General features: G+C 39.6%; 2 protein-coding genes across 2 annotated transcripts in view; one reads left to right on the top strand and one right to left on the bottom strand.

Moving 5' to 3' along the window:
• Positions 1–13,513, top strand: part of arih1 (ariadne ubiquitin-conjugating enzyme E2 binding protein homolog 1 (Drosophila)) — a 24,478-nt gene extending 10,965 nt beyond the window's left edge. The window contains exons 3-14 of the mRNA XM_031283129.2: positions 44–191; positions 2,274–2,366; positions 2,467–2,522; positions 3,463–3,529; positions 3,707–3,813; positions 3,946–3,988; positions 4,116–4,187; positions 5,947–6,077; positions 7,910–7,967; positions 9,764–10,024; positions 10,820–10,932; positions 11,024–13,513. Of these exons, the coding sequence (XP_031138989.1) occupies positions 44–191; positions 2,274–2,366; positions 2,467–2,522; positions 3,463–3,529; positions 3,707–3,813; positions 3,946–3,988; positions 4,116–4,187; positions 5,947–6,077; positions 7,910–7,967; positions 9,764–10,024; positions 10,820–10,932; positions 11,024–11,108 (1,234 nt within the window). The 3' untranslated portion in view covers positions 11,109–13,513. The remainder of the gene's footprint in view (positions 1–43; positions 192–2,273; positions 2,367–2,466; positions 2,523–3,462; positions 3,530–3,706; positions 3,814–3,945; positions 3,989–4,115; positions 4,188–5,946; positions 6,078–7,909; positions 7,968–9,763; positions 10,025–10,819; positions 10,933–11,023) is intronic.
• A 452-nt stretch (positions 13,514–13,965) lies between these two features.
• c7h15orf39 (chromosome 7 C15orf39 homolog) lies at positions 13,966–24,533 on the bottom strand. Its single transcript, XM_031283126.2, has 3 exons — positions 24,252–24,533; positions 18,572–21,788; positions 13,966–16,086 (listed from the first exon to the last, which is right to left on the bottom strand). Exons 2-3 carry the CDS (start codon positions 21,741–21,743, stop codon positions 14,993–14,995), a joined length of 4,266 nt encoding a protein of 1,421 aa, XP_031138986.2. The 5' UTR covers positions 21,744–21,788; positions 24,252–24,533; the 3' UTR covers positions 13,966–14,992.
• Positions 24,534–25,516: the final 983 nt, after the last annotated feature.

The following is a 25,516-nucleotide window of genomic DNA, read 5'->3' as shown; positions in this document are numbered from 1 at the left end:
TTTTAAACACTGCTTTCTTTCTTTTTTGTCTCAATTTATACAGGTATTTTGATGGTAACCTGGACAAGCTTTTCTCGGAGTGTCATGTCATTAACCCCAGTAAGAAGCCTCGGATCCGTCCTCCAATCAACACTAGATCATCGGCACAGGACATGCCATGTCAGATTTGCTATCTGAACTTCCCCAACACTGTGAGTCCCACAATGACACCAGGATTGTGATGCAATAACTGAATGTGTGTTCAGGTTTAAGTTGTGGTGTTACGATAGGGATTCTTTTGGTGAAAGTTGTTAGACAAAGCTGTTTCTTTGCTTTATACTGAATTGGAGATTTAAGAGACATTTGAACTTGTTTAATACAAAATTACCCCTAATTGAGACCTTGTCACAGACTGACATTTCAATCCTTTTCCTAATTGTTTTTTCAGACCCCGTTAACTGGCTTGGCTAACACATTAGCAAACGAAAAGGAGGATGGCTAACTTGACATCACAAAATGTGATCACATTATGTGTTATAAAGTACTATGATTAATATTTTCTCATACCTTCGGCAACCACAGATATAAATCTGTGAATGTAGCTCAGTGCCATTAATTCAACTCAGTGTTAACTATTGTTGTTTAAATTCTTTATCAGTACAGCAATCTAATTTTACTTTGCATGCTAATAGTGATAAATGCTAAAATCCAAAGGTTGCATGAGTTAAAGGTAGGATATTAGCTGAGACTTTGCATCCTGTAATTAGACTTCTCCCTACCAGCTGGTGGCATGGCCAGTTGTGGTTATGATATTGGAAATTGTTCCAATTTTAAGTTTAGTGCAAAGAGCCGAGGGATAAACTATTACATAAAAAAACTAAAAGTGTTGCATAACTTTCTGATGGAAAGCTGAATCCTTCTATGTTCTCCTCACTTGGAAATATTTGAAGTCAAATACTGCAATGCTGTTCCATTTCAGCAGTAAATGCAAAATAAGTGTCCCAAAAATGGCAGAATTTGTATCCCTTATTGACCTAGCTCCTCTCTACCAAGTGCCACTCACTGCTACAAATTTCACTTGGTTATTTCAAAATTCAAATCAAGGGGTTGACTTATGTGGATGTTTCCTAATCATGCATGGTTACATACAATCCTGTACTGTATGTACAGACTGATGGAGAAAGTGTAATTGTTTGAGGGCCATTCTGCTGGCAAGCCCCGTTTCCATTAATACCTGCATGCTGATGTCGTGATGCCAGAACATACATTAGCATTGTAGTAGACAAGGTTGATCTATTCATGACCATCACGTGTCGAATGGCATGGTTACGCTAAACAACATAACAACAAAGTGCTTTCTGTGGGCGTGGAAGAATCATCCAGGAACCTTAAACATTTGGATTTATGTTATGTTCCTCTGGCTTCCGCACCCTTAATATATACCCCATCAAACATCAATGGAGTGGACATAGCAATTGTAGAAAGTTGTATCTACCCAGCAACTTGCAGTTGCAGGAAGCACCAATGTTGTTCTTACCTTAAAATCTGAATGCTGCTGGTCTTTTTTTCAGTCAAGATCAGAGAAATGTGACAGCTCTTTAATATGGGCCAGAGGTGGTCCAAGTCAGTACTAAACAGTTTAACCAATTAAGGATGGATTTGAGCATACATGTTGTTGATGTATTTTGGAAAGGCTAATGATAGAGCTAAACATTTTTTTATTTTCATATTAACATATAACGATTTAATGATTCTTGCTTCCAACACACAGCACAATGACATTACACGACTGATTGCAGATATGGTTGTTGGACTGTTTTATCGTTTTAGAACATTTAAACACATTGAATGTAATTATTTTTGGGGATGTGGTTTACATTTATCAACAAAAGGAACTTGCATGTCAAGGTGAAAACAAATCATAAATTGATCTAAATTAAATTTCCATATTGGAGTATATTGTCTCAACAAAGGATACATGTATATTATCAAGGCCAGGTGGCTTAGTGTTTCACATATGATATTAAATTGTTGTTCTCCCAAAACCAGAATTAAAGATGCATAATCTAGACTGTTTTAATCTAGAATATATGTATGTTGGAGTTTGTAGCAAACACAATTATTTATCGTTATTTTAATCAGTTTGTTAAAACCAAAATTGTTTTGTCAAAATATGGAATCCTTTCAATGGCCTCAGTCTAAAGGCTTAGACTTGCCTGGTTACCAGAAGTGCATATGCTAATAATCATGTTATGTCTTGTGTGTCTTATTTACGAGATGCTTCTCTCTTACAGTATTTTACAGGCCTGGAGTGTGGACACAAATTCTGCATGCAGTGCTGGGGAGATTACCTGACCACCAAAATCATAGAAGAAGGAATGGGACAGGTACCCACTAAGATTCTTTCTTAGGGTACGAGTTACTGATCACTGTTAGTCTTTTAATAATTGCCTGACTAATGATTTGCCTTCTGTGTTGTTTTCTCAGACCATTTCTTGTCCTGCTCATAGTTGTGACATTTTGGTTGATGACAACACAGTCATGTGAGTATCTTGTTTGTTTGTTTTGATGTTTCGTTGTGTACTGGTCAACAGTCACCCATTCTGGTGAAGTAAAGAGTAGGAAACAAAAATGATTCCTCTTGTTTTGTTTTTTTGTCCCAGTTTTTGTGACATGAACAGTGTACAGAGACATACACAGTTCACTAACAAACTACTTGAGAAGGAGCATTGTAACATCTGCAATTTTAAAATAAATTAAATTTAGCAATTGTTACCTTAAAGTCTTGAAAAGCCAGAAAACATAATAAAGTCAGATAATTAGTCAAGAACCCCGACATAATTACTAAACCAATCAAACGGAAATACATATAATTTCTCTAAAATCAGATATTTCTTTATTCATACATTTTTACACATTTGTACAGTGCATTTAACAGAAATAGAAGCTGTAAATTGGAAGAATTTTTTTACCTGACATTTGCCTTCTAAAAGAGTTTTTGGTGCAGGGCTCTCTAGTTACATCTCTACTTAACTACTTTAAAATGTTGATGTTCAGCTTGTAGTGCATTGATACATACCTCTATATTGAAAGCATGGACACTAATCTCTTGTACCAGCTCTTAAGCTGACAGTAATTGTCTTAACCTACATTCTGATCTGACCAGCGAGCAAGAGACTTGACAGTGTTTTCACTGACCAGTTTAAGGTCAATATTTAGTTTCACATGTTGTACCTCTTAGTTAGAAGCCTGCACTTTTTCAAGTTTTGTAATTTGGAAATGTGTTGTTTGGGAATAGTTAATGCCGTCAGACAAATTAATATTCTCACTGTTTATTTATATACAATTTATATTTTACTTCATTGATCTACTCAGGAAAACGTTCCTTGGGAATTATGCACTGGATATGAAGAAAGGAAGCTTTTACCAAAGTCATCCATTTTATGTAATGAAGGCTAATAAATGATTTGACCTCTCCTATAGGCGCCTCATAACAGATTCAAAAGTGAAGTTGAAGTACCAGCATTTAATTACGAATAGTTTTGTAGAGGTAAGCTTTGAGATTTTTTTTCTCCTTAATAGTATGTTGAAATGAAATATAAAGCCTTGATTTATGATGTTGAGCTGTTAGGTTATTCTGTATGCACTATTTGTAAAAGCAAGGACCATATACTTAAGCGTTCATGAAACTATGAGTTGATCTTCTACCTCTCATTACTTCTTTAAGTGCAATCGACTGTTAAAGTGGTGCCCTGCACCGGACTGCCATCATGTTGTCAAAGTCCAGTACCCAGATGCCAAGCCAGTGAGATGCAAGTGTGGCCGTCAGTTCTGGTAAGATGGTTTGATGTTGTGTATTAGACTATTGTGAACTGGCAGCTACAGTACTTGCATGTTGACTTTGTAAGTTTAATAGCAATTATTAACATTTTGTGAATTTGACTTATGTGCCTTCTGTTGGTGCAGCTTCAACTGTGGAGAGAATTGGCATGATCCTGTCAAGTGTAAGGTAAGCCAATCAGGAATATTTACACCTTACAGAAATGTTAACCTGTTCCTCCAGTCTCTTGAGTGAAATACTGTTAAGAGTAGCATTCGTTGTGTGATGATTTCTCACTCTTTAAATTCTTTTGTAGTGGTTGAGAAAATGGATTAAGAAATGTGATGATGATAGTGAAACTTCAAACTGGATTGCAGCAAATACTAAGGTATGGAATTAAAGTGGTCGGTTATTTTACCCTCTTGTCTGCTCCATGCTGGTAGGTAATTAATGTGATCATCACAAAGAAATTTAAATTGTGGAAATACTGGTCATACTCAACAATAACATGTTGAAAACAGAGACTGTACAGTCACTTGGCAAGGTCTACCTAAATTTAATCACATATTTGTATGCTGACGATATTTGATAAGTGCACACTAGGGGTGGGACGAGACACCCAGCTCACGAGACGAGACACGAGATTGGCTTCTCGAGACAAGACAAGATCTTAACACTATTTTACAGAAAACAATGAAGAAATAAGACTGGAAAAATAGTCCTTTATTCAATCGAAAGTCACAAAATGAAAACCGAGCACTGAAAGGTTTTGTCACGAGCTCAAATGATTGGCTTCTCTCCTGTATAACTAACAGTTAGACTGTTACTTATTCCATATGTACGCTGGAGAGATAGTTTCTTCACTCAGAGAACTAAGGTTACAACATAACTAAGCGTTTTCTGGCAGTAGTTGAGACCGTTAAGACCAGTTGTTTTGTACTTGAATTTGTCATTGTACAGTAGACGGAGAGAAATAAAGCTTATTTTACTATTGTTTCACATTGATTAAGTTCTAAAGCACAAATTAATTACCATCAAACACTCAACAGATGATTTTTGTGAGGACAGATGTTCTTTTCTCCTCTTCTGCGTTTTATTAATTGCAGCACTAAACAAGGAAGTAGGCTACTCTAGCATCGATATATAATCATTATAGGACGAACAGAGAACATTTCTCTTTGTTTAATATAGAGCTGTAACAACTCAAAATTTTACTTTGCAATTAATTGTCTCAGAAATAATTGTGATTAACAATATAATTGTATCATTCAGTCAAATTTTAAAAAACATTTATTTACTTTTTTAACAAATTAAAGTTTTGTATGAATTCCAGGACACATCTTTTGGTTATATCGCTGTTATGTGACCCAGATAATGTAATAACACAGGTACACAGCCTATGAAGGAAACAATGCCTCTTTATTATCAAAACGTTTTTTCTAGATGTTACCCCCCTTGTCATTTTTGTTGCTATGAACAACAAAGTGCCAACAACTAGCATAGCTTTAGCTCAATAGTCCGACCAATAGTTACTTATATAATTACAATTTGGCATATCTAAACAAAATCAACAATTACCCTCAAAAGTCATACCCTTTAAGACCTTAGCTAATGTTAGCAATTAATTGCGGTTAAACAAAGAAACCGCGATTCCGTAAAGAAATTGACAATTAGACAATTATGTAATCATTGTTACATGCCTAGTTTAATATTAAAAGTAAGTTTTCGGGTTCAATTTTGAAGAAGGGGATTTTCTTTGCTAATTTCAAGGCTGCTGCTCTGCACTTGTGTACTGATATCGTGAGACACTTTTTACCTCGACGAGAACTCTCGTCACGTGAGGGACGAGATTTCATCACACCTCTAGTGCACACTAACAAGTGTTAGCCCAATCAAAACAGCTCATTTGTTTGAAAGACATGTTCCTGGTCCCAACCCTTCAGGCCTTTTTATTATTGTTTCAGACACAACTCTAGACTTATGAAAGACCTACCCAAAACAAATTGATTCTTTAGTTTAAACATCTACAGACTTTTAAGTATGTTTTTTATGTTTCTTATTTGCTTGAATTCCTCTTAACATTAGATTTTTGTAAAACACTTGGCCTTGAGCAGAGACTTACAAAAATCACTCTCTTCTCATGACAGGAGTGTCCAAAATGCCATGTGACCATTGAGAAAGATGGTGGCTGCAATCACATGGTTTGTCGAAACCAGAACTGCAAAGCTGAGTTCTGTTGGGTCTGCCTGGGTCCATGGGAGCCCCATGGCTCAGCCTGGTAAGAGCTAATGGTTTACATAGTAAATGACAATGGTGTTACTTCTAGTGCCATGTTAGAGTCTACTTCAAATACAGTTGTGTTCAAAATAATAGCAGTCCAACATCACTAACCTCATAAATCAATTTTTTTGGTAGAAGTGATATTTCTACATGGCAAATAATTTACTAGTAAGTGTTGTAGAGTCATAGAAAACCAACAGTCATGACATGCATGCTGCTCATTCTGTGTAATTGAATCTGTAATTGAAAGGGGCATGTTCAAAATAATAGCAGTGTTGTGTTCAATTAGTGGGGTGATTGATTCTGTGAAGAAACAGGTGTCAATTATGGCCCATATTTAAGGAAGGAAGGAAGCAAATGTGCATGCTGGTTATAGTGCATTTCACACTGAAATACTCAGCAAAATGGGTCGTTCCAGACATTGCTCTAAGGAACAGCAGACTTTGATTAAAAAGTTGATTGGAGAGGGGAAAACATATAAAGAAGTGCAGAAAATTATAGGCTGCTCAGCAAAAATGATTTCAAATGCCTTGAAATGGCATCCAAAGCCTGAACGACGTGGGAAAAAACGGTCAACTACCATTCGAATGGATCGAAGAATAGCCAAAATGGCAAAGGCTCAACCAATGATCAGCTCCAGGAAAATCAAAGAAGACTTAAAGTTACCTGTGACTACTGTTACGATCAGAAGAAAGCTATGTGAAGCAAAGCTATCAGCTAGAAGCCCCCGCAAAGTCCCACTGCTGAAAAAAAGACATGTACTGAATAGGTTGAAATGTGCCAAAGGACACATTGACTGGCCAAAGGAGAAATGGGGCCACATTCTGTGGACTGATGAGAGCAAAATTGTTCTTTTTGGGTCTAGGGGCCGCAGACAGTGTCCGACGACCCCCATGCACTGAATTCAAACCACAGTACACTGTGAAGACCGTAAAGCATGGCGGTGCAAAAATCATGTTATGGGGATGTTTCTAATACTGTGGTGTTGGGCCTATTTATCGCATACCAGGGATCATGGATCAGTTTCAATACATCAAAATACTTGAAGAGGTCATGTTGCCTTATGCTGAAGAGGAAATGCCTTTTGAAATGGGTCTTTCAACAAGACAATGACCCAAAACACACCAGTAAGCGAGCAAAGATTGATGTTATGGAGTGGCCAGCCCAATCCCCAGACCTCAATCCCATAGAAAACGTGTGGGGTGACATCAAAAATGCTGTTTCTGAGGCAAAACCCAGTAATGCAGAGGAATTGTGGAATGTAGTTCTGGGCTAGAATACCTGTTCACAGGTGCCAGAAGTTGGTCGACTCCATGCAACACAGATGTGAAGCAGTTCTCAGAAATAATGGTTATGCAACTAAATATTAGTGCAGTGATTCAAAGTAAAGCAAACCCTTGAGACATTTTTCAGTTTATACAGTAAATGTTTGAGTTTGTAAAGAAAAATGCAAATACTGCTATTTTTTGGAACAGCCTAATATTCCTTTTTCTTCACTTTCTGTAAAGGTATAACACAAACCTGATCAATTTTGGTCATGTTTTGATTTGGAATTGAATGTGCAGTGTTCCCAATGCAATGATATTATGGAATTAAAAGCTATTCTAAGAATTTTGAGCATTATTCACTTTTTTAAACACACTGCTATTATTCTGAACACAACTGTAGGTCTTTTTGAGTCGTTTCATTTCAATTAAAAAAACTTCAGCCTTTTTTAAATATGTGGAAGTCTAATATATCAATTCAAATAAGATATTGTCAAAAAGTGATGTGTGTTATGGTATTCTGGAAAACATTGTTGATGGTTCTGATCTGGCATTGACTATTCAGGTACAACTGCAATCGCTACAATGAAGATGATGCGAAGGCAGCCAGAGATGCTCAGGAGGTAATTAATTACACTCATATTGACATTGATATTTAGATATCTTTGCATGCGGTTTTATTTTGTCGGATATACCAATAATAATAATGGCATAGTTATTATAATAATAATTTGTCCACTTTTTGGTGAAGACGCTACGGAAGCCCTAAAAGGCAAGGTGAAAAAAATTGTTTTTACGGCATCCCTTCAGCCAGTTTAAGTCCTACGTACGACTTAAAGGAACGCGCTGACTTATTGGGACTTTAGTTTATTCACCGTATCCCCCAGAGTTAGATAAGTCCATACATACCCTTCTCATCTCCGTGCATGTCGTAACTCTGTCTGACACAGCCACTGCTAGCCTAGTTTAGCACAGATGCTGGAGGTAACCGGCTCCATCTAGCCTACTGCTCCCAATAAGTGACAAAATAACGCCAACATTTTCCTATTTACATGTTGTGATTTGTATAGTCACAGCGTGAACAAATAAGGTCACATGAGACGCAGCCATCTTCTAACCGTATACAAACTGGGAACTATATTCTTAGAAGGCGAAGCACTTATACTTGCACTGCAACTCTGTCCAACTGCTACTTGGGCGGAGTGATTTGCTCGCAGCACCTGAGAAGCCCCATGTTGAGGAGCAGAGAGTAACAACGGTGCTCTTCAGGTTTTGCGCTAATCACTCCGCCCAAGTAGCAGTTGGATGGAGTTGCAGTGCTTCGCCTTCTGAGAATATAGTTCCCAGTGTGTATACGGTTAGAAGATGGCTGTGTTTCATGTGACCTTGTTATTTGTACACACTGTGACTATACAAATCACAACATATAAATCGGAAAATGTAGGCGTTATTTTGTCACTTATTGGGAGCAGTAGGCTAGATGGAGCCGGTTACCTCCAGCATCTGTGCTAAACTAGCAGTGGGTGTGTCAGACAGAGATACAACACACACAGAGATGAGAAGGGTATGTATGGACTTATCTAACTCTGGGGGATACAGTGACTAAGCTAAAGTCCCTATAAGTCGGCGCATTCCTTTAAACTTAGGTTTTGGCCATATCTCGTTTGTATGAGTTAAACTGTTACTTTTTAATTAGGGTTAGGGTTTTAAGGGTGAGACATTTGTTAACTAAGAAGGTAAACCCTTTTGTTTATGCTGCATTTGGCTGAACTTTCAATTCCCTTTGTATAATGCACTAAGCACTTTAGCACGGCTTTCTCGCCCTTAAAACAGCCTAATTAAGAAGTAAAAGTTTAACTCGTAAGTACGAGATAGTATCTCCTATGTAGGAGATACTATTCATGGCCAAAACCTAAGTTTAAGTCGTACGTAGGACTTAAACTTAGGTTTTGGCCGGCGATGTCCAAAAAACTTTTTTTTTTTCACCTTGCCTTTCAGGGCTTTCGTAAGACGCCCTTTTTTATTGTGCAACATTCAGCCATATTTGCCACAGGTGTAACTGGCATTTCTAATCACAATGAGGCAGCAGCATCCCAAGCATCCCACTTTTGTAATTTTATAAGAATGTAATCTACTCCAAGTAATCAAACAAGTGACAGTTCCTCATGCAACCCTGCTGTACACTATTAAGAAGTCAATCCAAAAACAGTGGAGTGGAAACAATAGAGGGAATACTGCTGCGTCTGCCTGATAATGAATGTCCATCACATCTTAAACATGTTAGATTCATCCATCCTGAAGAATGGCGTCTATCCAGAAATGCCTGCAGAATACAACTTAGACATTCATTATATGTTGCAATGCTAATGATCAAGTTGAGCATGCTTGAGTTAAAGCCAGTTCCATGCTTTGTGTGCAGCGCTCCAGGGCAGCCTTGCAGAGGTACCTGTTCTACTGCAACCGCTACATGAACCACATGCAGAGCCTGCGCTTTGAGCACAAGCTCTATGCTCAGGTCAAGCAGAAGATGGAGGAGATGCAGCAGCACAACATGTCCTGGATTGAGGTGCAGTTTTTGAAGAAGGCTGTGGATGTGCTGTGCCAGTGCCGCTCCACACTCATGTTCACTTACGTCTTTGCCTTCTACCTCAAGAAGAACAACCAGTCCATTATTTTTGAGGTATGATAAAAGGGAAACTGTTGGCATAACTCTGAGCAGATGGTGCATGACATAAATAACTTAAGCTATTTTAATATTCATATTATATTTACAAATACCATTTGCAAAACAGTTTTGAGTGTAAAGTGTTGATCTTGACAGTAATCACTGCCATTAAATGAGGAATTAATCATTCTAATGGAATTGTGGTTCGTAACTGTTGGTGTTAGAATCATTGGTTGAAATTTGTCCCTATAAGTTTTAGCCATTCATTCATAACTGATTAGAATACCTTGCTAGCGGACAAACAGAAATCCCCTGAAATTCTTGCCACTTTTCCATTCATCGTTCTTCTCTCTGTAACTGGTCCACTGACAAAGGCCCAAGACCAAATTAATCACTCGATTGTAAAGCCGCCTACACATGAAAAGCGATTTGCTCTCTGTGCACCGCTAGGTAGGGCGCAGAGCAAAGCGCAGCGCAGGTATTCGGTAGGTCATCGAGGGTGGCAAGTAAGCTATTTCCGGTTGCTAGGTAACAACAGCTGTCAGCGGCAACTAGGTCAAAGTTGAAATAATTTGAACTTTAAGAGCAGCGCAAAGTGTAGGAAATCAATGGAACGGCCGGCGCAAAGCAGTTTTGCCGCCTATCACGTGTAGGCAGCTTTAGGAGGAGCGAATGGGAGGACATCAGCTCAAACTTCCTGTAGTCTGAGCTGGGCCTTATGCGGGATGCTTTAACGTGTAGGGGACATTATCATCGATAACTGACATTTCTGTCAAAAAAATATTGTTTATCCATTTTTTTGTTCATTAGAACAACCAGGCAGACCTGGAAAATGCCACTGAGGTTCTGTCTGGCTACCTAGAGCGGGATATCTCCCAGGATTCCTTGCAGGACATCAAGCAGAAAGTACAAGATAAGTACAGGTCAGTAAAGGAATAATAATCGCTGCCTGCCACTGTTACTGTTAACATTTGTGTGTTTATGGATGTTAACAAATGTTTTGTTACTCTACAGATACTGTGAGAGCAGGCGAAGAGTGCTGCTACAGCACGTGCATGAAGGCTATGAGAAGGACCTGTGGGAGTACATTGAGGATTGAGGACACGTCCCAATGCAACGGACTCTTGAGTATCTTGACAAACTAGAGCACTGATGCAATTTAACAGGGCAGCACGGGCCTTCTAACGCCTCTCCTTTGGCAAACCAACCACTTTTTCATCATTTTTCCTGGATTTGTTTAACAAAATCTTCAAAGTAAATTATATTTAAATAAAAGGTAGAGTAATAAAAAGAAAGTGTACTACAGTATTGTTAGCAACAGAGTGGAGTCTTGAGAAAGCAGAAAATCCACCTTAAACAAATACATCCTTTTGGCTTGTATTGTAACACCTCCCCTGAACTATCTTATTTTCCTTTTTGTTTTTTTGTTTTTTTTTGCTTGTGAATCTTTTCTGTTTTGATTTTGACTTTTGTTTTCCCATTAGTGTGAAAATGTTTTCAACACAGCTTTAATTGTCCTGGCCATGTCTGCAATATGTGGTGAGATCCTTGTCTGAGTGGCTGAATGTTGATTGGTTGATTGCGAAGGGGCAAAGACATTTCAGGGGGGAAAAGAAGAAAAAAAAAAAATCATCAAAAGAACAAAATAGCAAGTCTGTATTTTTCAATTTGTAAATAGTCCATATGCATGGAAGAGAGTGGCACGTGTTTGCATAATTTTGAAATATTTATTCTTTACCAATATTGAGAAAGGTGTTCTTTGCCATGTACGTTGAGTCTGTCTACTCCCTCCATAGTGTGTGGGAGCTTGGATGTCTTTGGCAATAAGACATTCATCCTATCATCCTCAGTCTCTTTGGAGCAGTGCACAAGTTACACCTTATCAGTAACTCTAAATGGGGACCGATAGAAAGAATTTCTCTTAGTTGCCAAGTAATCAGATAAAGGACTAAAGTGCACGGCTGAGTTAGAAACCAAGAGCAGAAGGTTTAACAGTTTAAAGGTAAGGTAGAACACATCGGCCCTGTGTCCCTCTATTCTAATCTTTTTCTGTAACCTCTTAGTTGTTTTTAGAGGTGTTTAACATTTAAGAACATTACTAATTATTTGCAAGAGCCAAACTGAGTGACATTCACTCTTCTTTGTTTCTCTCTTTCCCGACGTGGCTTGAGGTAGCACTCTTGAAGCTCAGCTTGCACCTTGGGGATTGAATGAGGGTAATAGAATGTACTGACAGCACAGCTTTGTCGTGCTGCTAATTGGACTGGATCACTGTCAAACAGGGTCAGGGATTTGCATCACTCTTGCAGGGAATACTTGGTTGGCATGGGCCCGATAGTTGCCGTGCCTCCTTGAAGAGATCTCTTGCCTTGCAGTGAGACTGAACATAGCTTTAAACCAAGCTACACAGATGGACTTGCGTGATCCTTAGGCAGATAAGAAATATAGGGCAGAAGGTTGTAGGACTGTTTTATAATGCCGTTATGCTTTTGCATTAAAGACTGTATTTTTCGCACATGGGTTGAGGATTCGACATTGAAATGTCAGTGCCCCTCCAGGTTTTGCATCATTATATGTGGTGGTTGCTCTGGTTGTCAAGCTCTCTGCTTGTATATGCTCGTTCATGTCTCTGCAATATGACAGTCTTAACAAGATTGACTGGAGGGGACATGAATATACAGGCACTGATGCAAGTCAGAAGATGACACCAAAGTGTCAGCTTTCATTAAAACACATCCTTTAACCCAGTTTCAGATATTTGGGGAGTTCTCTCCCAAATGCTTCTTATGTGTTCAAACTTATTATTTTATCCTAGCAAATTATAAACTGTATTGTTTATTTGAATAAATGTCATGAGAAATCTCATTTTTGGGAGTACTGTGTGAGTCATTAGAGTAGGTTTGGTCACAATCATTAATTATCCAAACATCCATGATGCATTTCTGCGCTATGTATTGTGCGATGTAGTGTCTGACAGACCTTGGCAGAGCTGTGTCTTCAAGAATTGCTTGGAATTCATTTGGTAACTTTTTAATAATTTTGATTTTAAGCAAAAATGTTAGCTTGTTTTGCACCACTTTTACTTGCAGATTGTATGATAAAGATCAGGTGGTTGTTTGTATGTCACTTTTGAATACTTTGTCTCTTAAGTCACAAACCAATGATGACAAGTTGAATGGATAGTAACAAAAGATGGGCTGTTTTCTCTAAGCTGTCTTGCAGTAATACACCAGTTATAGCTGTGCTCATTAGGCTAATCTCTCCAGGGCTCACTCTGTTTTCATTGTGTCTGCTAGTAGTTCATGAACATTTCGACATAACGTTTGAAGTAACTGAAGCAGCTACTTATATTAAATTGAGACATCCAAAAAACTTTTAATACTTTTCTACATATCTTTTCTTTATGCTATCAAAGGTGTTTTATTTCCTATTAGTGTAAAAATGTGGGAAAAATTAGTTGTCTGTTTTGGAGAAAATATTAAAGTGCAAAATGTTGCAAACATCGTTCTGGCATGGGTGGTTGTTTGATAATGGACACAATGTTTTTTGTTGTCGCAGCAGCCATTTTCATTCAAAAAGCATTTTGCCACATTCAATATTTTATGCGTTTTTAAAGCGTGTCCCTAAGAAGACTTGTACAAGCTAAACCCATCACTGGAAATACATTTTCCACGTAAACAGCAACTTTGACAAAAGGGAATTTGCAACTCAACATCCTGCCACAGGATGGTGACAAAGACATGGCCATTCTAACATGAAGTTTTCATATTTTAGGTTATATCCCAAAGGCAATGTTTACAAAAATTTAACTGAGACATGTTATGCGTTTCATCAGTTACAGCATGACACCTACTCTGATGTGGTGAAAATACATTCAGCTAATGTTTGACAAAATCACCCAGTTTCATTAACTGGGGTGAGACAGGTTAGAATAGTTTTGACTGCAACAGCCGCAGTCACACAAGACTAGTTAAACTGATTTTGTCCTCTACATATGGTGAGTTGAAAAGGTGTCCCAAAGTCAAAAATAATGTATTGTTTGTGAGAAAAATATTTCAATAAAATGACAAAACATTTGATTATTACAAACATTTATTTAAGACAGTGAGAATAATGTTTAAACAATTCAATCTGCAAGGAAAAATGTATAAAATAAGTCTTAAGGTTCACAGTGATTCAAACGCTATGGCATGGGGGGCATCTCAGCCCGGGTGTCATTAAAGACTTCATAAGCAGCTTAGTACAGAACTACATTAATGCCTGTCCAGCTTCAGTTACACACACAACAAAACACCAACCACAATCATCAGGGTCAAAATCACTGCTATAATGATGTACCCGACTGGCACTATTATTGTAAACCTATATACATGTGGTTGGCACTGTTTGACAGTAAACCCTTTTATATATGTCTGCATGTCATTTGCTGGTTTTGTATTTTTTACTGGCAAAATAATAGAAAACCTATCTTCACTAACTTCACTCAGCATTAAAAAAAAAAAAATAATATAATAAAGATAATAATGACAAATACTAGACTTTATAGTTGCTTACAATTAAAAACCCTAAAAGGTCACATGGATTGGATGATTTTTTTTTTGCATCCATTTTGCAAGGTTGTAGCACTTCTATCAAATAACCATAATCCTTTTTGTGTTTAAACCAGAAAAGCCATTGATAGATGTGTCAAAGATGATAAGCGCTTAAAATACTTAAACTACAGGATGTTGCACAATGGCTATAGTCAGTCCCCAAAGAATGCACCCTGTAGGTCTCAAGTGACAAAGAATGTTAGCTGACCTCATAACAAAAAAAATATCCAGTCCAACTTCATTCCTGAGGATGCCAAAAAAATATTTAGGGCTCATCCGCTTGTTGTTGGCCATCAAAAACAGACTGTAAAGGGAACCGATTTAAAACTGTGATTGCACTCGGTGACATGACCAAAAGCACAACTGGCACCTAGACATTTGTGTGGAGAAACTAGTCTTCGATTTTGAGCCAGCCTTTTTTATAGTCTATCAGTAGCTCTAGGTAGTACTTCCAATCTGGCTCGCTGTCATACCTGACCTCAAATATAGTCTTTAGAGGGTTAGTGTGGGCCTCATGGATACGTGTCACTTCCCCTCTGTACCACACTTCTGATTTGTCATCTTCTTCATACAGATGGCGAATCCTCTTTCCCACCAGGTCTGGGTAGTAGAACCTCATGGCCCTCCGAGCCCTCTGGACAGCTGAACGCAGGACCCATCGTCTCCTGTGTTCAGCGCTGTGGCAGGCAGACAAGTAGGGGCAGTATTTGATCTTTAAGAGTGATCTGTGTTTTCTTTTAGAAGAGCTGCTAAGGGGTCTTAAGGCGTGAGAGAAGCTTCCTGTTCTCTGCCACCTGTGGGTTACTTTGGGCGTCCTCCTGTGAAGGTCCCTCCCACTGCTCACTTCTTCCTCCCCATCAGCTGTCTGTGAAAGGGAAGGATCAGCAAATGTCCCGCAGTCTGAGATCGCTTGGTAGCAGGCTTTTTTTCTGTTTAGACCGCCGCTAAACATCCTCCTCAGTTTGAGAATCACGCCTGAACAATTCTTGGATCTAACCGGAGAATTGGCTCCAACGGGCTGCAGACTGGAGTAGTCTTCCTCCGTTTCTGTGTCACTCGGAGATGGGGTAAGCTTGTCCAGGGTTAAAGGACACATCCATGAATTTTCAGAAGTTGTGCTAAGTTGAATGAGTGAAGAATCCTGCTCTGCAACGATACAGTCACTTTCACCATTCTCAGTTCCTTCAAATTGATGGCCACTCCAGTTTTTCTCACTAAATGCATTCAGCACACCTCCACTTATGGTCTTCTCTGAGTCATCTGACAAACCATTGCCCAGAAACCTATGCCTCGACCTGTTCTTTACCCTGCTTTTTGTTCTATTCTTGTTCAAATCTGATTTTGTTTCCTGGTTCTCCGGATGTCTCCGTTGGTGTGACTCTGAGGGTGAGGCAGTGATGTCTGAAAATACAGGAGTCCAGCAGCTGATAGTCTCCTCACAACAGTCATCTTTTTCTCCGTCAGCAGAATCATCCAAATCTAATCCTGCAACACAGGGAATGTAGCAATTAGGAGAGGTCAAAATGAATACAAAAATGACATATATAAAAATGAAGTTGCTGACAAAATGGGATGGTAAAAGTTAAAGAGTTTATAGAATTAATTTGGTGATCAGGGAAACCGGTACAAGTGGACATTCAGGATTTGTGACACAATATAAATAAATTCACTTTTTTTCCCCCCAACAGGTTACTGTATTCCAAAAAAACAAACTCCAACCCAGGTTGACAAATCAATGTCCCATAGTGCTTGTTCAGCACACAAGAACAATGAGAAACTATTCTATTAATATCAACAGACCTGGTGATTGGATAGCATGATCCTCCACCATGAAACACTCTTTTAGCAGAGACAGAATAGAAGGCTGTGGGACTAAACACGAAGGCTGGGAAAAAAGGCAGCTGCTATGGTGGGGAGGGATGGGGGGGGAGGGGGAAAGGAGGGAGGGGGGGGGGGCGGGCTATCAGTCAGGAATAACAGTAGTGAGGCAATAGTAAGACCAGGGAAATGTTCATATGCCAAAGTCAAGTGCTCCCAAACCATGTGAACTGTTAATGTCAGCAGTGAACGGAAACTTGATTAAGCCATATTCAGTTAGCAAATGTGTGTGGCAAATAAAATAATAGATGAAGGACACAAAGTAAAAAGGTTATGTAAAGGACAAGTATATTTGTTATTTTCAGAAATCCCATGAAAAAAACTAAAATCAACAATAAATTGGTCTGTGCAGCCATAGCTTGAAGTAGTTTATTCCTCTCTGCCATAGACCTCCCTTGTTGTCGAAAATCTATTTAAAAACACACAAATGAGCTACACCTCTGCACTGGGTGACATGTACAGACCCGTACACGTACACACACACGTACACCACACACACTTTGTTTTGTAAAACCTCTTTAAAAAAAAAAAAAATGAACCTATATATTTGTGACCCCTTTTTCAACCTTCAGTAGGAACAAATGGGCTTGAGGCTGAGAGCCACAGGCAGGCTGGGGAAGTCGGAAGGTATTGAGAGTCAGAGAAACACATTGTCGGTTTTTATCTTTTCATGGGATATGTTGACAATAAAAAAAATAGAATACTGCCAGCCTTATCCTTAAAATCCTGTTTTCTTATAACACCAACTGTTTAGTCTCACTTTCCTGTATAACTAAACAGCACAGACACAGGTTTTTGACAGAATTGGCCAGTCACCATTGTCTCATCTGCTGAAAATGTGCCACAGTTAATCCCCCGTGTGTGTGTGGCAGGCTTTCACTTCCTTCCTCCGGTAATGTGATCCTGCCTCACGATCTTTAAGGTCCACCAATACTTTAACAAAATCCTGAAGGAGAGTTTCATTTCTCCACAAACAGCCCATCTCAGCACCTTTCCCTCCACCCACCATAACAAGTATGATGCAATCATGCAACTTCTTGTGATTAGTTATTGAAAGTTAGCAGAAAGGTTTCCTGCTTTCTAATCAGAAAAAGCAAAGAGTAGTGAGATTGAGGGACAACATAAAAACAAATATACCTGGACTCTCTTTTGGACATCAGGTGAGGTTGATTCTGTAAAAAATAAATAGATTTTATATTGAATATTTATTGTTTATTTGATTTTTGATTGATTTGTTCTTTACAAAAGGGCCAATAATGCAGAAAAAAATGATTACTAAAAGACTGTTTGAGGGAAAACCATGATACAGTTAGTCAAAATATGATGCTTCATAGTAAAATCCAGAGGAATCAGTAAGTTACACAATCTACCCAATGGAGACTTCCAGAAATGTGCATGGAAAGGCAGGAAGCACTGTTGCTTTGGCAGTCATGTTGTACATATCACATGGTCAAATGTTCAAACTAGAGGTATTATCTTTCTAAATATTTGTACATGGAATTTTGCTTAACTTCTATCTGAAACATCATATGAGTCATCTCAGTCTATTCAGTCTGATCTTTTATAAATAACAGTAAGAACTAATGACACCTAAACCTTACTTTTACAAGCCGATTCATACTTTTCACTCATGACTGAGTTGAAAAGTTGAAGTTTTCTTTTTTGCTAGCTTACCTGGTTGAGCATGTGCCCCGTATGTTAAAGCTCAGTCCTTACTCAAGTGGCCCAGGTTTGAGTCTGACCTGTGGCCCATAGCTGCATGTCAACCCCCCCCTTTCCTGTCTTCAGCTTTTCTATCAAATAAAGGCCAAAAAAGCCCAGAAATAATTTTCAAATAAGTAGTTGTGTCCAGCATTTCCCCATGAAGGTATTAACCAACTGTTGCTTACTGCAACACCTCTAATTTGTCTTGCTTGAAGACACCAAAAAAAAAATAATAATAATAATACCATCCCAGAGCGACAGAAAACAGACAGAATAAGATGTCTGTAACCGACATTACATCTTTGCAATACCCGTTTCTTTACTTTCTTCACTAGAAACATAATCACAAAACATTACCTCAGTAACAATGAAGTGTACATGCACTCACCCAGATGTTTGCAGACACAGGCGTGATAAAAAAGGTTGACCACGTCAGGGTAGATGTCAGGCAGGTGTTTGAGGGACATCAGTCTCCTGAGCCTGGAGGAACAGGCTCGTTTATGAAGCTGAATGAGGATCTTTTCTTCCGAGAGTGTGGTGGGCCGCAGCTCCACTCTGTGTTCCTGCAGGATCTGGTCGATGAAGCTGCCCTGGACCATCGGAAACAGCAGTTCCTTCACCACCAGCATGGGGAGGAACACTGCCCCCGTGCGCATGACGTGTGGAAAAGGACAGCGTTCCTGGGCGGTGTACTCTCTCAACCTCTCCAGGACCTTATGGAGTGCTGACTTCATCTCTTCATTGAGCCACACCTCTCTGGCGTTTACCCCCAACAAACAGGACACTTTCTGGACTTTGGCTGAAGGAGTTGCTGGTTCAATCAGTCCCAACTGAGACAACCAGGTTCTGAGCTCCTGCTTTGAAGAAGCCAACACATGGTTGGATACTTGCTTGCAGAGGGAATGGTGTAACTCAAAGAAGTGCTTGCGGACTGGCATTTGGGGCTCTTGTTTAGGTATGAATTCAGTTAATGGCTGTGCAGGTGGCATCTCTGGGGGTGGAGCAGGGCAAGAAGGTTTCGTATCATGGAGAATTAGATTGTAGGTGGAAAGTTTCAGACACTGGGGAGGAATGTTTCTGAAATTTAGTTTCCTCTCAGATGGCTGAGGTGGAGTGATGGATTTGGGTTGCAGGGTGAGTGTGCATGTATCTCTCTGAGAAGATGAGTTCATCTGTGCAGTCACCTCACCAGGTTTGGACTCATGTGAAGTCTCATTTTCATCTGCTAAAGAAGGTTTCCTTTCAAGTTCATCAGGTTCACATTTCTTTATCACTAACATGGGCCCAATGTCGGATGAACCAGTCTCTTCAGGCTCTTTTTTGATTACTTTGCTGCTGTCCCTTTGACTAACAGGACTCTCCACGGAGTTGTCCGTGTCTGATGGATCTACTTTTTCCACTTTAATATTTTTAGGTTCACAGATTTCTACAACAGGTTTCTCTGTTGGAGTACGTGCACAGATTTTTTTGGAAACCAGAGAGACAACAGACTGCTGGTCATCTCGATCCGGCCTTTTCACTCTGATGTCTGGCTTGGTTTTGACTTCACGGTGCTCAGACGACTGGATCTTTCTCTGACGTACTCTACCTGAAAATAACACACCAGGGGCCTGCAGGTATGCTTGGTAAGGTGCCAGACTGAAAACATTGTCAATAACTGGCATAGGAGGAGATTCTGTTTTATTTCCTACTTGTGCATTCTCCATTTCCACCCTGTGTCGTTTCTTATTGAGTTCTACTTCACATAAATCCCTATGCTCTTCTTTTATATTGATAGGTGAAGATGAGTGAGAAATACTTCTTTTTACACACCTTTTAAGAACAGAAGTGCCTGAACTGGACACAGGGCTATTGTGTTTGTTTCCTGGTGCAAGAGCAGGGGAATAAATAATTTTTCGGACATTTGCATTATTCGGTACAGCTGCATGAATTCGATCTGAACTGTGACGCGGTGACCGGGACGGCCATGGCGCTGGGGAAACAGGAAGGCTTTTTGGCTGTTTCGGGCATGTAACCTGGGTTTCACAGGAGGAATAGTCCAGGATTCTGTCCATGTTCAAACCAGTTGGTGGAAAGACAGGCCGGTCTATGTGCAGGCTGGTGAATGGGGGGAAAAATCTGTTAATTTGTATGCTGGATGGTGAGACACCAGGTTGGCTTACATGCCTGGTAGGACTGGATTGGTCCAAACTGAGGAATGGTGATTTGGTAGGTGATTGCTCAACATGCAGGCTCTCGTTGAGTTTGTCCTTATGCAGGTTGGTTGCAGAGACAATGGGGTGCTCCATGTATTGTCTGGATGGGGAAACATTTATGCGATTAGAGTGCAAGCTAGGTGACGCATGTTGCCTTTGTAGGGGGGCTCTGAGTTGGTTTGCAGTTAAATGAAATCTGGGAACTGCATAACATTGATAGTCAAGACCCCGCATCAAGACATGATTTGGCAACGTTTCAGTGCTAGGCAAAGGCAAAGGAATTTCATCATGAAGCGTCTGAGGCACTATGTAATGCTCCCGGGGGTTTGAGATTGTGTGTTTGAGAATAACAGGCACATCTTCTCTTTGCTTCAACTGTGTCCTGTTTTCTACCTCCACATTTGCGTGGGAGTAGTAAAACATTGGGTGCTGTGTTAGCTGGCCATATTTGGACATGGGAGAATGTTCCTGATAAATCTCTGAGGTCATATGCCCATATGTGGGATGGGAGGGGTATATGCTAGTGTAGCCTCTGGGGGAAGTCTGTAAACGCTGGCTCTGCTCACTTAGAGAACCAAACAGTGTGTGAGTCGGGGTGCAGGGGTAACTGCTATAGTTTGGGTCAATCGTAGCAGGAAATGTCCTTGCTTTACCTGGGCTACATGTCTCCACAGTCCTCTTTAATGGTTCTGCACTGGGCTCAAGCTGTAAACCTCTCTGTTGTAGCAGTGTGTCTTGTGCTTTCCTCTGGATGGGCGGTCTTTCAGTGTAGTTAGCATCAGTTTGCATCCAATCATGCTCATATACAGTGTTCGGTATCCTGGGAGAGCTATGTTCCACACTGTATCGTTGTCCCATCACACAACCCAGTTCATTACAGCAGGGGTTATGCATATAAATTGGCTTAGGAATGGCTAAGTAAACAGAGCTTTCAGATGTGGGAGATGAGTTCTCACCTCCAGTTTTTTGTTTTCTAACAGCCACTGGTGCGGTCGCTGTGGGACTGCTGATCCTAGGGGCACGATGCAGAGAAGAAGAATGAGAATGGCCTTCCTCTGAAGAATTGCTGTCTTGCCTGTAAATTATGTGGTTTTGTCCCTCCATGCCAGAGAGGTGACTTACAGGACTTCTACCATCCAGCAGAGAAGTCTTTGAGTTGCTCCAAGGAGGAGTGAATCCTGCTCCGTCCTTTCCTCTGGGATCATAAGTGAAGTAAGCCCCGTTGTACTGCAGTATCCGCTTACCCAGGAAACCAGACACGTTTTGTGGTTTTGACAGTCCTGTGGCAGCTATGGTCCCGTCGAATAATGGCATCTTGCTTCGAAACACTGGGTCAACGACGTTGTGTATCGACTGACTGCTCATCGTGTAGTAACTTTGTTATGATGGTGCAATGATATGGCTCCAGACCTGCAAATATAGAAATAACAATTAGACACTGCCATTCGAATATCTGTTGGTTTAAAGGATCCATCTTTATAATTAGGACCGCAGAAACAGAAAAACTCTTTGTGCATTCAAAGAAGTCATCAATAGATAACATCTAGCTTTAGGCATTTTATCAACTGTGTCGAATCTTGTTGCTTATCACATGTCACATACACCCTAATCAGCTGATGCACATATGTGGAAGCAAAATGCAACAAGCAGCGAATAAGTAGAAATGTGTGAGGATGATTCCTATCTTCACACTTATGCAAGGAATATTAGTGAATCAGTTTCCTAGAGGAAGCCAATGTGATAGTTGCCACATGTCGCAATAAACAAACGAGCTCTCATGGTGGAGCCTACAACATTGCATGTTATGGTGGTGATATAATATCCATGTGTAATTGAAAGCATCAGTCTTCACTTCAAGACTATGTATGCAAATATGAAGTTTACAATGGGACTGAATTACTGCGATATTGTATTTTGAGTCATATTTGATGTTTTATGGTCCTACTACGGCTCGTTTCAGATGTCACAATGTGTCATGACCGTCACATCGAAGAGCTTCAGTCTCACTTTTATCACACCAGAACGTATCACATGATCTGACATGCACTTCTTATCTTGTGTTAATGTCCTGAGACCCAACACTACAGCAGACTGCGTGTTTCTATTCTGCATTTTATGACCACAAACCCTGAGTCATACCACAGTTCCTTTTTCATACACTTCTCCTATATAGGGCTGCATACAACTGTTATTTTCATTTTCAGATAATCTGATCTGCTGGTTATTTTGTCAAATGCTTAATGTCAGAAAATAGTTGTTTTTCTAAAACTGCCCATCATAACTTTACAGTACACAAGTTGATGTCTTCAAATGTCTTGTTTTGTCCAACCAACCATCCAAAGCCCACAAATATTCAGTTAAATATCAGATATGACAAAAACAAAAGCCGCTGGATCTGGATATGAACAAACCCTTTCTATTCTATGCTACTTTAATGGGATGTTAAGCAACATTTTACAATATATGCCCACAACCAATACCATTGCTCAGTGCCGTGAAGAAGTTTGGTTGAACACCGATATTTATGCCCAGTCTAATATGGCATGCTGGCAAAATAATTTAAACTTTTTTTAAAAGTGGGATTGTGTTCTTTGACAGATATTTATTTATTTATATATTTATTTATACAATACAGGATGAGACAGTTTAGGTTTTATTTTGGGGGTTTTTTGTTTTCCAAGTTTTATTATTGTTCTATTGTACAATCATTTCCAATTTACCCCCTAAAACTAACAGATCTTAGTGCATAACATCCCTGCTGTCTTTTGACAGGCAGCTAAATCCAGAGCATAACATCTGCCTATAGCCTATAGCTATCAGATTCTGGGAACAAATAGCAAACAGTATTAAAAAAAAAAAAAATAGGCTAAATGATGATAATATCTGTGACATATCTGTCGACCAAATCCAGTCTCAAACAGCACACAGCTAGTGCTAACAGATTTTATCAGTTCATCCTGTTGACACCTTTCAGAAAAGTATAGAGTGATGGCTTATCTGCATATAGAGAGGTAAAATGTGGTTTGTGTGCATGGAGGGCTGACTAAAAGGCGCACTCTGTGAAGAGTGTGTGTGTGTGTGTGTGTGTGTGTGTGTGTGTGTGTGTGTGTGTGTGTGTGTGTGTGTGTGTGTGTGTGTGTGTGTGTGTGTGTGTGTGTGCAATCCCAGATCTGCAGAGCAAGGGTGATGAAGAGTGTGACTTCCGAAAGCAAACCGTCCAAACTGACAAGCTGAGCCTCTACCACGTGGGGAAGGAGTGAGTCGCCAAACAAACCCCTTCATTGTAGTCTAAAAGTTATAATATATCTGATGATTAATTCTCGAGTCTGTCAGGTCAAGACAAGTTGGAAGTGGTCAGCAAGTTCACATGAAAAAGTCTTTCCGCAAAGTAAGTAACGAATAAAAATGTCTCACGTACAAACAAAAAAACGGAACTTAAATGTGTCCTCGCAGCTTCTTTTTTTTTTATCTTATGGAACGCATATAGCCTATATGTTCTTATCGAGGGTTAGTCTACATGAGAACACATGAGCTTGTAGTCCTGCCAGCATGACCCGCCTGCTCAAAGGATTAGGACGCAAATGATATGAAAATAATCTACGGGCTAGAGCTCGATCAAAGGGCGAACAATTTCCATACAGGCTGCGAAAGCGTCGTAAACCACGGTAAAACTAAAACCACACTGTGGGTAAAATAAACACAGTTTCAAACACTTGCGATGTTTTGGCTACTGGAATAGTTTCACAATGTGTCATGCTTTCTCTGAATCTAGCCATACTCATGTGTGTTTGTCAAACACGATTTGTTTGTATCATAATCTGTGTTAATTTGGACATTTGAAGATTGAGCAGTAGGCGAAATGTGTTTTCTTACCTCGTTGCTGTGTTGACAATAACTGATTTCCACAAAGACTCCATGAAACACAACTTCTGAGAAAAGAGAAGAAAGTCTCTGCTTGTTCGTGGACCGGGTCAGTCCGGATGCGCCAAAATTCCACGAAATGAAATGAAGGCCTGCCAAAAGGTTTGAGCGGCTCGCCCGAAGTCCACGCGGCTTTTGGAGAAGTTAACAAACTGAAGAAAAGACAAAAGGGAGGAGGATGGTGTTTGATCAATAGGCGGAGTCACGCCCTCTGTCTATCCACGGCTTGTTTTCTACACTTTTTCCCGTTTGTCACTTTCTCATTTTTAATGGCCTCATCTTAATGTCCAACTGCCAGCCGGCTGCTGATGCCACCTTAAGTGAATTTAGAGTTTATTTATTCATTGACAGATAACAGACATGTGCTATTAATATAGCTCACTCATTTCTCTGCTGTTACCAAACCAGTTTTAGTCCCGATACCCTTCAGGGAATTACAGGGAGTCAACAAAAAAAAGAAAAGAAATTATCTAATATAATTATTATTTCACTCCATGAAAGTTAACATTTGGGAGCCCCTGACATAGATTAATTTATGGCACTGCACTTTTACAACAAAGTCAACTATTTAAAACAGAATAATGGATTCACTCTGCATAGCTTTTAATGAAGAATAAGGCATAGGGAAAGTCAACTGTGCCTTTCATTAGTTGATAATGATTCTAGTGGCAGCATATTCACGTGTTTCCCATTAAAAAAAACACCATGGTGTGGCCGGTTAGCTCAGTTGGTAGAGCAGATAAGCAGCACATAAGCAGAGGTTTATTCCTCGACGCAGAAGGTCAAGGGTTCGAGTCCGACTTGTGACGGTTTTCCTGCATGTATTCCCCCCTCTCTCTCCCCTTTCATATCTCAGCTTTCCTATCCAATAAAGGTAGAAATGCCCCAAAAAAACCCACCATGGTCAGGCTTGCTATGAGATGGCTAAAGTCCAGGTGCAGCGCTCTATTCAGACTGTCATGGGGTGCATGTATCCTCAGAAAAGTAAATGAACTACAGAGCAAAAGGATGAGGTATTGAATTTTTTTTATATATGTACATATATATTTTAAGAACATAAAACAACTTATATACCTTGCATGAAAAAAAAATACAACTGTGAAGGAAGGCCCTAGCACAGAATCATTGTAGACCTCATCCTAATGTAGGTTAGTTAATGGTTGACTTTGGTTGACCAAAGTTAAAATCAGATCAACCATTACCTCTGACAGACTGTT

Source organism: Sander lucioperca, chromosome 7 (assembly GCF_008315115.2).
Source record: "Sander lucioperca isolate FBNREF2018 chromosome 7, SLUC_FBN_1.2, whole genome shotgun sequence".
NCBI classification, from domain to species: Eukaryota; Metazoa; Chordata; class Actinopteri; order Perciformes; family Percidae; genus Sander; species Sander lucioperca.
This window is presented reverse-complemented; position numbering and strand designations above follow the sequence as displayed.